We start from the raw sequence: 13,425 nt of genomic DNA, 5'->3' as shown, positions 1-13,425 counted from the left end.
TGTTAGGGAAGTTATTGTAATAAAAACTTTTGAGGGACAGGATTAATTTGCACTTGGAAAAGCAGGGTTCAATCAAAGATAATTAGAGGAAGAACCTGTCTGACCAATGTGATTAAATTTAGATTAATGATAACAATGTGGTTGATGTCGTCCACACAGACTTCAGTAAGGCCACATACTACTCAGTCCTGATTCCACTGGAGGTAAATTGGTCAACGGGATCAAGACAACTTGACAAATTGGATTCAAAATTGCCTTAGTAATGGGAAACATCATGGTGGACAGATGTTCTTTTGATTAGAAAGCTGTGACAGTGGTACACCACAGTAATGGGTGCTGGAATTATTAACAATTTGTATATTGATACTAAAATGATTAATAAGTCTATAGATGACATGAATATTGGAGGTATTATTGAAAAAGATTGGGAATTCTGAAGCTACAGGGCAATATTGATGAGTTGGTAAAATGGACAGGAAAAGTGGATGGAATTTAATCCTGGTAAGTCTGAGTTGATGTACTTTAGGACGATTAATAATACAAGAATATACACAATGAACAGTAGCACATGTAGGTAGAGTGGTTAAGAATGCATAGAAGTAAATGTGCCTTCACTACCCACGGCACAATATATAATAGCAGGAAATTCAGATGGTACAACTTAATAAAAAAAAAGCTGGGAGTTCAGATGGGACAATCTAATAGAATATTGATCAGGTCGCAGTTGAGGTATTGTGTGCAATTCTGATCACCATACAACATGTAGGGCATGCTTCTACTGGAGTAGATGGACAGGAGATTCACCAAAAATGTGGCCCAGTATGGTGTATTTCAGTTATGAGGACAGACTGGATGAACAGATGTTTTTAAAGCAGAGAAGACCAGGGAAGGGCAAGTTGGAGGCATAAAAAGTTAGGAGATGCACAAATATGGTAGTCAGTGAATAACTCTCCCGGACCAACAATCACAAGAAGGCATGCCGATGCTTCTACTTTCTCAGAAGATGAAGGATTTAACAAACAATTTAACAAACCTCTACACATACAACATGGTGCCAGTGACCAATGGTGATACCTTGCATACAGTTTTCAAAACTACTGGATAGTCTCCTTCTTCCAGATATAATACTACTACTACTTCTGAACTGTAATGCATTCAAGTCTTTAATTTCCCTTTTAAGAATATATCTTTTGGCAGACTGAACGATCCAGCACTTCTGTGATCTCCCGGGGGTTTCGGTGTGGAGTGCAGCTACAGCCATCGCTGGGGGTGGCTGCGTCAGTGACATAACATGAACCTATTATGCCATACCAGTTAATGTGTCGGGCAAGATTAAAATCGATGAGGTTGAGAGTGGAAAATAAATGGGTGTTCAGTGCCCTCTGGCTACATTTGACTGGTCTCCTTCTCGCTGCTGCCGGCAGAAGATGCAGGAGTCTTAGGTCCCACGCTGCAAAGTTCGATCGCCTCGGCATCTCATGGACGTGGACTCACTTTCGACTGTGGTTTGTTATTTAATGTTCTCAGAGCTGAATGCACGTTACTATTCACACGATTTGATCGAGATGCTTTGGTGTGGAACTGGATCTGCAGCCATGGCATCGTACCTGGACTGGCTTCACTCATCTCAGTGGCTCATTGCTGTGGGCTCACTTTTGGGGACTGTGCAACTTTTCGTTTAATGTTACGTGTTATTTATTCGCAGTTTGTTCTTTGCACAATTTATTTTTTTTCTGCACGTTTGATGGTCTTGTTGTAAGATTTTTCTTTAAACGGGTTCTATGGTGTTTCTTTGTTTTGTGGCTGCCTGCAAGGAGATAGAGCTCAAGGTTGTATATTTTGATAATAAATGTACTTTGAACTTTAACATGCACTCTTAAACGGGAACTCCAAACATGGTACCTCAAGAGTTTCCAGAGAATAGTGGACACATCTTGGTCCATCACAGGTATAGCCCTCTGCAACATGAAAGCATCTATAGGAGGCTACCTAAGTAATGGAAAACTACAGACCACTTATTCCACTCCCATGGACGTATCTCTAATTCTCTTGGAGCAAGACACCGACTGTTTATTCCTCTCCATAGATTCTGCATGTCTTGCTGAGTTCCTCCACAGCATTTTGTGTATATTATCTCTGACTGTGTCTTTCTTTTGCATCAATGTCTTGTATTTGCAGTTTTTTTTAACTTCTCTTCAGTGATTTGTATAATTTATATATAATCTATATTCTGTGTTGTCTGTACCTATGTGCCTCTGATGCTGCATCAAGCAAGTTTTTTCACTGTACCTTTAGCTCACTATATTTGTGCACCTGACAATAAACTCTTCTTGACTTTTCTCCATAGTAGAGGCATATAAAATTGGATGCCATGAGTTTAAGATAAGGGAAAGGTTCAGAGGGAATCTGAGAAAAATCTTTTACAATCTGCAATGCATTGCCTGAGGGTGGTGGGGACAATTTCACCTTATTTCCTTGCAAATGGCTTTCAAATTTTTCTTGATGTTTACAAAAAGATAGTCCTAAAGTCATTCACAACAAACTATTTTCATTTTATTCAATTTCTATTCTTATAAATCGTGTGCTTCAGCTTATGGCGTTATCTGTCTGAAGGGCAAATATGATGAAAAAGCTCACCAAACCTTCATCTTATTTTCACCTTGATACAGGTTTGAAAACACTACTGAACAGTATAATAGATTGCAATTTGAGAAAATGATGGAAAGTGATGAAATACTAATTTAAATCTCCCCTTTGCAGTTAGTAAAAATATAGAAGATGGCAGAATTATGCTTGGATATAAGCAATCACACAAACATTTCTTACAGACTGATGACCTGTGTCCCAGCAATTCTGGTTCATTATTGAATATTTAATTCTGGTTTTGAAACAGAGTTCTAGCTAATAACATCTGAGAAACTGTTCAAAAATCAGCGAAAGTGCAGTGTGAAGTGTTGCTACAGACATAATATATGTAATTCTTAAGTAGATGCATGTACTTTTTTTCCAAAAAAAAGCTAAAATATAAAGCAAACCTGATCACCACGTTTCAATCCAGCTTCAGTAGCCTTGCTTCCAGGCTCTACACTGTCAATGAAGATCCCAAAGCCTTTCTCAGTGCCTCCCAACAGGATGAATGGCAAAGGAGCCTCACGTGATGGCTTTGTTAAAGTTATAAGTCGCCGCTTAGCCTTAGCTGCACAGGCAATATTCAGTAGCCTGAGGTGACCGCCCATTTTCTACACAACAAATACTTTGTTAGCAGTATGAAATTTATCTTGTGATGATAAAAACATACGGCATATGTAGAGTAGCAGGTATAAGCCATTTAATCTCTCAATTCTGCATTAGCCTTCAATACTGAACATATCCTGTAGCTCAAAGCCACTATTTCCCTGTCCACAATACTCCTTGTTCACGACATACTTACAAATGAATATTCACAACGCTCTAAGATTAAAACAAAAACTGTAACTGAGAAAGAAATTTCTCCTTATCAGAGTCCAAAATGGCTAAACACAGTCTAAGATTTTCAAAATAAAGGAAACAAGTTCTCAGCATCTGATTTGTCAGTCCCCTCATAATCTCAGATGTTTCAGTAAGATGACCACTCATGCTTTTAAATTCAGGCACTATTTTACAATATTTTGTAGTTACCTTACGAGAAGGATCTCTAAATTAAGCATGCCATAAATGGAATAACTCACCTCCCGTTCCAAATTGTTTTCAAATTCTTCCAGAAATGTGGTCATTGCAGAATTTCCTTCAAAATCATTGAAGTGATTGTTTACCCACAATAATACTACCCGTGTAACCTACAATACAAAGCAATTAAAAAGGTTTAATTTGCATTATTAAAGATTAGATTCGTACAACACATGCTGATAATTTCCATACAGAAGATAAAGGCTGGGCATAGGAGGCTTGATTGCCTGAATTTATTTTGATCCTTAAAATTATCGTTTCTTTAGTCAAATCGTTACTTTAAATTTTAGATTATATGAAGAAACTGCAGATATATTACACTAGCAGATAACAAAGCAATGAGATTTGAAACTATGCATTTTATGCACGATACTGTATTAAAGTTACAAGTACATCTACTGAGAGCCTTAAACATTCCTATCACACTTCAGTTTACATGTGAAATGTTTCAATATCCTTTCTTGCTTAAAACAGCTTTCAAGATACCCCACCACTCTCAAACGAATGAAATATATTACTAAAGAAGATGAAATAACCTACTTGTTGATGGAGTAATAGCTCTACAACATAAACAATACTTAAAAAAACAGATGTTACTTGCAATACCTGTGTACAAATCCTGAAACCGTTGCCAAGTAATGGTAAAATTACTTTATCAAAACCTGCAGTGCACTAAAGTAAATCTAAATACATAAAGGCAAGAAGTTGTGAAGAAAGAAGAGGTAGAATTAATAATTTTAGATATCCTCTTGGCCAAACAATTATTCAAGGTGCATTACCAATCAATAGAGTTCTAAATTATGTGGATCGATACAACAAAGATAATGACCAGAAACTTAACACATTAACACTTGGAGAGGGAAATATTAGTTAAAAGTTAAATTGCTAAGTATTTTATTATAACAATCTCAAAAATGAAGCTCTTCACTCTTTTCATCCGACTAACCTTGTCCCTGAGACTTGGGTCATTAAACCACTCCAGCAATTTCTTCCCAATTTCCATTGGGCTTGATAAGAACGTTCTGTAGGTTAAAAGAAAATCTTCTATATATGTTGGGTCAACCACTGAGTGCTCTTCCACCAGGTGCATTGTTAACCGTTCAGGTGTACCCTAGTATCATAGAACAGAACAAGTTCAGAAAATAAGTTTTCATATAGAGAAAACAACAATTCATAGTTTCTACGAAAGTTGTGCCTGAAATATGTTTAAGAATTCCTGCTTACCTTTATAACTATGTGTCCTTTCCTGGTTCCCGTGCGATCCAACTCCCTATGTTCTTTCACCATGACAATTTCGCCCTCCTCCTCCACTTTCTGCATATTTTTTTCCACCTGATTGAGTATTCTACAATAATCTTGCTGGGCTATGCACACAAACTGAAAGGGAATGTAGAAAATGCTTTGGCACTAGGATATGGCCAAATCCACAAATTCTGAATTAAAAATTTCTTAGCATAATGCTCTGAAATACCAAAGCTCCATATTTCTTGAACATATTACTGTTGTAGGTAATGAGATTTTATTGCAGAAGGTAATTAACACAGTGATTTAATAAAACGAGAATTTCATAAATTAAACATAAACCAGGTCAGGCTGAATAAAAATGGAAAAAAAAGCTTCAAAGTGCAGTTAGAATATTGATTGATCCTTCATGTCAATGATTATTCTCATTAAAATCAAATAGAATGCTCTACAAATATTTAATTATTTTAATGCCTCAAAGTGGTGAAGCAGTAAAACTGCAACAAGATGGGGGTCATTCATTGTTTCCGATATAGTCTGTGTGGAGTTTGCGTGTTCTCCACGGTCACATGGTTTCCTTTGGTTGCTCTGGTTTCTTACGTCTCAAAGACTTTTGGGTTAATGGGTTAATAGGCCACAGTAAATTGCACCCAAGTGTCAAGGCTAGTGGTAGAATCCAGGGGAATTTGGATGGAAAATGGGAAGAATAAAATGGCACAACCAGTTACATAAATGGTTGTTTAATGCTCAGCACAAACTTCAAAAACTAGTTTCTGTGCTGTAAGACTCATAAGATTTATCAACGATATATTAAATGCATTACAATAAAGTAATGAATAGAATTGAAACAATGTGGCAAGTATTTACTCTTTCAACATATTATTTACATATACTGACACCACTGTGGTTGAGACAACCAATTTGCTAATCTTTGACTTGGTAGTTTCAAACAAATCACTACTGCAAACAGCAATACCTTCCATGTAATTCTGAGCACACTTACTTTCAATATCATTATTTCAACATTTATCTTTATATGAGTGAGACAGCATAAAATTCATGGGGATTTTCAGAATGAAAATCTCAGATAAATTCAGAGCAAAAATGAACTTAATTACCTGGCAGTCATCAGCCTTAGTTTTCATTACACCCTTCATGTATTCTTTATCCATAGTTGGGGAGACACCAAAGCTATTGCCCATGCACAGGATTTCTAGTCGCCCATCGGGGTAAGTGACTTCAACCGAACCATTTAAAATGACTGACCACGAATCAAGCTGGTAAACAAAAAAATAAATAAATATATTTCCTAAACTACCAAGCAAGGAAAATTACTACTTTTGTATACTTCAAAATACATATGAAAGTGATATTCCAAATGTGCAATGAGCTGGAATGTGGTGAGCATGGATATTCTATGAAACAGGGTAGAACTGCTACATTATACTTGACAGAAAAATAAATGTGTTATTAATAATTACTTAATCATAACAGCTCAGAATTTGGGAAGAATAGAGCAACTGGATTTCAATTTCTTTTTTTCTAGTAAATAGAGGTAGTGCAGAAAGTCTACAATTTCACAGAATGCTCACCCTGCCACGTAGGAGAAAAAAAAAACAGCATGCAAAGTTACAGACAGGTAGGGAGATTTCAAAAGATCGTCATTTCTGGATTTCTATCAGTGTCATACTTCAGTGAGTACAGAAATTGAGAGGCTAGTGCAAATAAATACATGGCTGACGTATTAGTGCCAGAGAGAAGAGTTATTATCATTGGGACAAGTTCTGGGGGTCTGTACTAGACAGTGGGTTGCATTAAGGCAGGGCAAGGACCAAAATGCATGACAGTAGATTTGCTCATACCAATGGATAGGGTTTAAAGATAATCAGGCTTGGTAAAGAAATTCTTGCAGCAATTTCAAAAAGCAAAGTCAATCAGATGAGGTAATTAAAGTTTTAGTGAAACACCCCTGGAAGACAGAAAACAAAGTCAGGAAAATAAACTATTAGGCAGTGCTCAACTCTATATTAATGCAGGAAATTTCTAACCAATGAAGACAAAGAATTGAAGACCGAGACGGACATCTGAGCGTATGATATAGTGGCCAAGAGCAAAGCACGCGCTAAAACTAGTCAGAAAGGGCATTTCAGGACAAAATGGATGCAGATGAGGTGGTGTGGCATCATTGAAAGGAACAACAATAACTGTGAGGAAGAATGATACACTGACATCATAAAAAAGAGCCCATACTGGATGAATTGGAAAAACAAAAACTGGCAATCATGCAGAAGAAAAGTAACTACAAAGGCAAATTTCTAGAAAGTACAAAATAACAAGTTAGTGATGCTAGGAAATCACAACTATCCTGACGTGAACTGAGACCAGGATATAAAAGGGTCAAAAGCATCTGTAAAATTGGATAGAAAATATGGGTCAGATATACATCGTCTTTAAGTATCTATGATGCAGAAATCACTTTGCACATAGGCTTGATTAACAACCAAAGTACTTGTACAAATACTCCAATTGACACAAAACTTCCTTCAAATTTGTACATATTTTATTTCAATGCCAATGAAAAGAATGCTCAAATATTCAAATCCACCATGTCCTTCATCATAACTGATCTGGATATATAAGGAAATCAGACAAATGCTCATTTAGGAATTAAAATGAAATCTTTAAAAAAACTAAAGACAATTCATGTAGTCAGTGTTAGAAAAATCTGTCATAGTGCTGCACTCTCACTTTTGAGACAGTAAAGTGAAGAAGGATAAAAGAAAGAAATATTTAGAAAATAATTAAAACCACATTTTTAAGAGCAGTGCGCCTTCTGGCACAGCTGGAATGAAACACATTTAAAAATATATATCCATGAAGCTGTGATAACAAAATGGCCAAAGAAGTCTCAAAAAGCTCAAGGTCTAACTCTGAGCACTCAAGGTTAATCAAATTCAAGTACTGCTTTCAAGGCAAACCACTACTGCCATCCAACTGCCCTTCAGAAGGTGATGATGTGTTCCTTTCTTAAACCTCTGCAGTTTGTCAATGTTTTTCAATGCAAATTCCAGACTTAGATGTCATGACAATAAAGGGTGCATTTCCAACTCGGAATGACATTCAACACGGAGGTGACACCACAGGGGCTTTCTTGTGAAGAGGGCTGTCTAACAGTATGCCAGAACATAGATCTGCTGGAAAATGGGATGCAGTAACAGCATATGGAATTTAATCCAGGCATATGTAAGGTATTGCACATTGGGAAGTTAAATTCTGTCAGGGATCTTCAGAGTATTGCAAGTGCACCGCTTACTGAAAGTCATAACCTAGGCATTTCGGGTAGTGAAGGTGGTATTTGGTATGCTTGCCTCAATAGGCCAAGGTCATTGATATAAGAATTGGGAAATTGCATTAAAGTAATATAAAACAGATGTGTTTAGACCACACTGTGCATTTCATACTGTGTATGGCTTTGGTCACCACATTATAGGTAGGATATGGAAGCTATAGAATGCAGATCACTTTCACTAGGATGTTGTCTGGATGGATGATTCTTTTATTAGGATAGATTGAGTTGGCTGAGTTTATTCTCACTGGAGCGTAGGAAGTTTAGAAGCATAGAACCTTTTAGAGGTTTACAGTGGCATGCAAAAGTTTGGGCACCCCGGTCAAAATTCCTGTTACTGTGAATAGCTAAGCGAGTAAAAGATGAACTGATTTCCAAAAGGCATAAGGTTAAAGATGACACATTTCTTTTATATTTTAAGCAAGATTACTTTTTTATTTCCATCTTTTATAGTTTCAAAATAACAAATAAGGAAAAGGGCACAGAGCAAAAGTTTGGGCACCCTGTATGGTCAGTACTTTTAACACCCCCTTTGGCAAGTATCACAGCTTGTAAACGCTTTCTGTAACCAGCTAAGAGTCTTTGAATTCTTGTTTGGGGGGATTTTCGCCCATTCTTCCTTGCAAAAGGCTTCTAGTTCTGTGAGATTCTTGGGCTGTCTTGCATGCACTGCTCTTTTGAGGTCTATCCACAGATTTTCAATGATGTTTCGGTCAGGGGACTGTGAGGGCCATGGCAAAACCTTCAGCTTGCGCCGCTTGAGGTAGTCCATTGTAGATTTTGAGGTGTGTTTGGGATCATTATCCTGTTGTAGAAGCCATCCTCTTTTCATCTTCAGCTTTTTTACAGACGGTGTGATGTTTGCTTCCAGAATTTGCTGGTATTTAATTGAATTCATTCTTCCCTCTACCAGTGAAATGTTCCCCGTGCCACTGGCTGCAACACAAGCCCAAAGTATGATCGATCCACCCCCGTGCTTAACAGTTGGAGAGGTGTTCTTTTTATGAAATTCTGCACCCTTTTTTCTCCAAACATACCTTTGCTCATTGTGGCCAAAAAGTTCTATTTTAACTTCATCAGTCCACAGGACTTTTTTCCAAACTACATCAGGCTTGTTTAGGTGTTCCTTTGCAAACTTCTAACGCTGAATTTTGTGGTGAGGATGCAAGGAAGGTTTTCTTCTGATGACTCTTCCATGAAGGTCATATTTGTGCAGGTGTCGCTGCACAGTAGAACAGTGCACCACCACTCCAGAGTCTGCTAAATCTTCCCGAAGGTCTTTTGCAGTCAAATGATTTGCCTTTCCAGCAATCCTACGAGCAGTTCTCTTGGAAAGTTTTCTTGATCTTCCAGATCTCAACTTGACCTCCACCGTTCTTGTTAACTGCCATTTCTTAACTACATTATGAACTGAGGAAACGGCTACCTGAAAACACTTTGCTATCTTCTTGTAGCCTTCTCCTGCTTTGTGGGCATCATTTATTTTAATTTTCAGAGAGCTAGGCAGCTGCTTAGAGGAGCCCATGGCTGCTGATTGTTGGGTCAAAGTTTGAGGAGTCAGGGTATTTATAAAGCTTTGAAATTTGCATCACCTGGCCTTTCCTAATGATGAGTGTGAACAAGCCATAGCCCTAACAAGCTAATTAAGGTCTGAGACCTTGGTAAAAATTATCTGAGATCTCAAATCTCTTGGGGTGCCCAAACCTTTGCATGGTGCTCCTTTCCTTTTCTTCCCCCCACTCTAAAATTGTACAAAACAAAAATAATACACTAATCTTGCTTAAAATGTTAAAAAGAATGTTTCATCTTTAACTTTATGACTTTTGGAGATCAGTTCATCTTCTACTCACTTAACTATTCATAGTAACAGAAATTTTGACCAGGGGTGCCCAAACTTTTGCATGCCACTGTTTATAATTATGAAGAATATTCATAGGAGAGATAGAGTCTTTTACATGGGAAAGTCCAGAACTAGAAGGCATGGGTTTATGGCGAGAGAGGAGAAATTTAAAGTAGATTCAAGGAGTGAATTTTTACACAGATGTGATGGTATCAGGAACCAGCTGCCAGGGACAGTAGTGGAGGCAGATACAATAGCAATGCTTATAAAGCATTTAGACAGGTATGTGGACCGGAATGGAATAGTGGGGTACAAGTCTAATGCAAACAAATGGGATTAACGCAGATAAGGTATCATGGTCAGGTCAATAGGGCCTGTTTTTGACGCTATATATATCTGTGGTTATCCTGGTGCAAGATATGACTTCAGATATCGTCCCTCGCTTCCCACTGGCTTCAGTTTTTCCAAGGTAGTGACATCAATGCAGAAATAATTTGGTATATGTTGCTGCATCCGATGTTTGCAATTCTTTTCTGAAGGAACATGCAATAAGCAGAGCTGGTTGAAATCTGGTTTCTACAGTTAAAGATATTAGAATCATTAACTGACCATTCCAATCAAAAGCTGCTGCCTGAGCTTTAGTCTTGAGTTTGGCATTCACAAGCTGGACCTTGAATCACAGTTTAGCCAATTTTCTCCCGAAGTTATTTGATTATCTATGATTAAACACACATGAACAGAAGACAGATGGTTCTAGGATTGCTTGGCTCTCTCTACTGCATGCTGTTTATTATGCATGTAGTTCTACGGTGCAGCTCCACCACCTTGGCATCTTATCTGCAAGTGTATCTGGTGCTCCTCCTGGTATGCCCTTCTGTACTCCTCATTGAACCACATGTGGCTGCCCTGGTTTGACACTATACTGGGCTACAAGTTCACAGATTTTCAAGGAATATAGTTCTACTGCTGTGAATATTAACAAATCTTATGAATGCCCAGTTTTGAGCTGCCAGACCTGTTTGATTCTAACATATGCCAGCTGAAAGTAAATGGCAGTATCAGAATAATTAAAATTAATAAGGTGCATGGGGATCTCAAAGGACTATTGGCTGGATTAAATGAAGAGTTGGAATAAGTAGTCTATCGAGTGATTTCAAGTATGAGAATTTTTAAATTCCGGCTTGAGCTCAAGCAGCGACAGTGAGTGAAAGAGACAATGTAAGTTTGGATATGACCTTGCAATACACACAAAATGCTGGAGGAACTCAGCAGGCCAGGCAGAATCTATGGAAAAGATGTTTTGGGCCTGGACTGCTGAGTTCCTCCAGCATTTTGAGTGACTATAAGACCATGAGACAAAGGAGCAGAATTAGGCCATTCAGGCCATCGAGTCTGCTCTGCCATTCTATCATGGCTGATCCCAGGCGTGTTGCCTCTGCAACACGGGTGTGTTTAAACTCCGTGTGAATGCACCGAGTATAAGAAATAAAGTGGATGAGCTTGAGGCACAGTTGGAAATTGGTAAGTATGATGTTGTGGGAATAACAGAGACATGGCTTCAAGTGGACAGGGCCTGGGAAATGAATATTCAAGAGTATACGTCCTATCGAAAGGACAGACTGATTGGTAGGGGGGGTGGGGTGGCTCTGTTGGTGAGGAATGATATTCAGCCCCTTGTGAGGGGGGACATAGGATCAGGAGACGTAGAGTCAGTATGGATAGAACTGAGAAATTCTAAGGGTAGAAAGACCCTAATGGGAGTTATCTACAGGCCCCCAAACAGTAGTCTGGATGTAGGGTGTAAATTGAATCAAGAGTTAAAATTGGCATGTCGCAAAGGTAGTGCTACAGTTGTTATGGGGGACTTCAACATGCAGGTAGACTGGAGGTATCAGGATGGTACTGGACCCCAAGAAAGGGAGTTTGCGGAGTCCCTCCGAGATGGAGTCTTAGAACAGCTTGTACTGGAGCCTACCAGAGAGAACGCAATTCTAGATTTAGTGTTGTGCAATGAACCGGATTTGATCAGGGACCTCGGGGTAAAGGAGCCATTAGGAGTTAGTGAACATAAATGATAAGTTTTAATCTACAATTTGAGAGGGAGAAGGGAAACTCGTAAGTGTCAGTATTATAGTTGAACAAAGGGAACTATGGTGCTATGAGGGAGGAGCTGGCCAAAGTTCAATGGAACAATACCTTAGCAGGGATGACAGTGGAACAGCAATGGCAAGTGTCTCTGGGAATAATGCGGAAGGTGCAGGATCAGTTCATTCCAAAGAGGAAGAAAGATCCGCAGGGGAGTAAGGGGAGGCCGTGGCTGACAAGGGAAGTAATGGACAGTATAAAAATAAAAGAGAAGTATAACATAGCAAAGACGAGTGGGAAGCCGGAGGATTGGGAAACTTTTAAAGAGCAACAGAAGGTAACTAAACAGGCAATACACGGAGAAAAAATGAGGTATGAAGGTAAACTAGCCAAGAATATAAAGGAGGATAGTAAAAGCTCCTTTAGGTATGTGAAAAGGAAAAAAATAGTTAAGACCAAAATTGGGCCCTTGAAGACAGAAGCGGGTGAATTTATTATGGGGAACAAGGAAATGGTAGACAAGTTGAACAGGTACTTTGGATCTGTCTTCACTAGGGAAGACACAAACAATCTCCCAGATGTAATAGTGGCCAAAGGACCTAGGGTAATGGATGAATTGAAGGAAATTTATATTAGGCAGGAAATGGTGTTGGATAGGCTGTTGGGTCTGAAGGCTGATAAGTCCCCGGGACCTGATGGTCTGCATCCCAGGGTACTTAAGGAGGTGGCTTTAGAAATCGTGGATGCATTGGTAATCATTTTCCAATGTTCTATAGATTCAGGATCAGTTCCTGTGGATTAGAGGGTGGCTAATGTTGTCCCTCTCTTCAAGAAGGGAGGAAGAGAGAAAACAGGGAATCATAGACCAGTTAGCCTGACGTCGGTGGTGGGAAAGATGCTGGAGTCAATTATAAAAGATGAAATTACGACACCTCTGGATAGCAGTAAGAGGATCGGTCCAAGTCAGCATGGATTTACGAAGGGGAAATCGTGCTTGACTAATCTTCTGGAATTTTCTGAGGATGTAACTATGAAAATGGACAAGGGAGAGCCAGTGGATGTAGTGTACTTGGACTTTCAGAAAGCCTTTGATAAAGTCCAACATAGGAGATTAGTGGGCAAAATGGTATTGGGGGCAGAGTACTGACATGGATTGAAAATTGGCTGGCTGACAGAAAACAAAGAGTAGCGATTAACGGGTCCCTTT

General features: G+C 38.7%; 1 protein-coding gene across 6 annotated transcripts in view; it reads right to left on the bottom strand.

Moving 5' to 3' along the window:
• rapgef2b (Rap guanine nucleotide exchange factor 2b) overlaps positions 1 to 13,425 on the bottom strand; it is a 393,855-nt gene that overhangs the window by 101,357 nt on the left and 279,073 nt on the right. For all 6 annotated transcript variants that reach the window (XM_063046413.1, XM_063046414.1, XM_063046416.1 and 3 more), the window contains 5 exons: positions 6,066 to 6,224; positions 4,930 to 5,082; positions 4,652 to 4,816; positions 3,708 to 3,815; positions 3,036 to 3,239 (listed from right to left, as the gene is read on the bottom strand). In XM_063046413.1, coding sequence (XP_062902483.1) covers positions 3,036 to 3,239; positions 3,708 to 3,815; positions 4,652 to 4,816; positions 4,930 to 5,082; positions 6,066 to 6,224 — 789 coding nt within the window. The remainder of the gene's footprint in view (positions 1 to 3,035; positions 3,240 to 3,707; positions 3,816 to 4,651; positions 4,817 to 4,929; positions 5,083 to 6,065; positions 6,225 to 13,425) is intronic.

Source organism: Mobula hypostoma, chromosome 4, assembly GCF_963921235.1.
Source record: "Mobula hypostoma chromosome 4, sMobHyp1.1, whole genome shotgun sequence".
In the NCBI taxonomy this organism is placed as follows: domain Eukaryota; kingdom Metazoa; phylum Chordata; class Chondrichthyes; order Myliobatiformes; family Myliobatidae; genus Mobula; species Mobula hypostoma.
The sequence above is the reverse complement of the archived record's forward strand: the minus strand, read 5'-3'. Positions and strand labels throughout refer to the sequence as shown.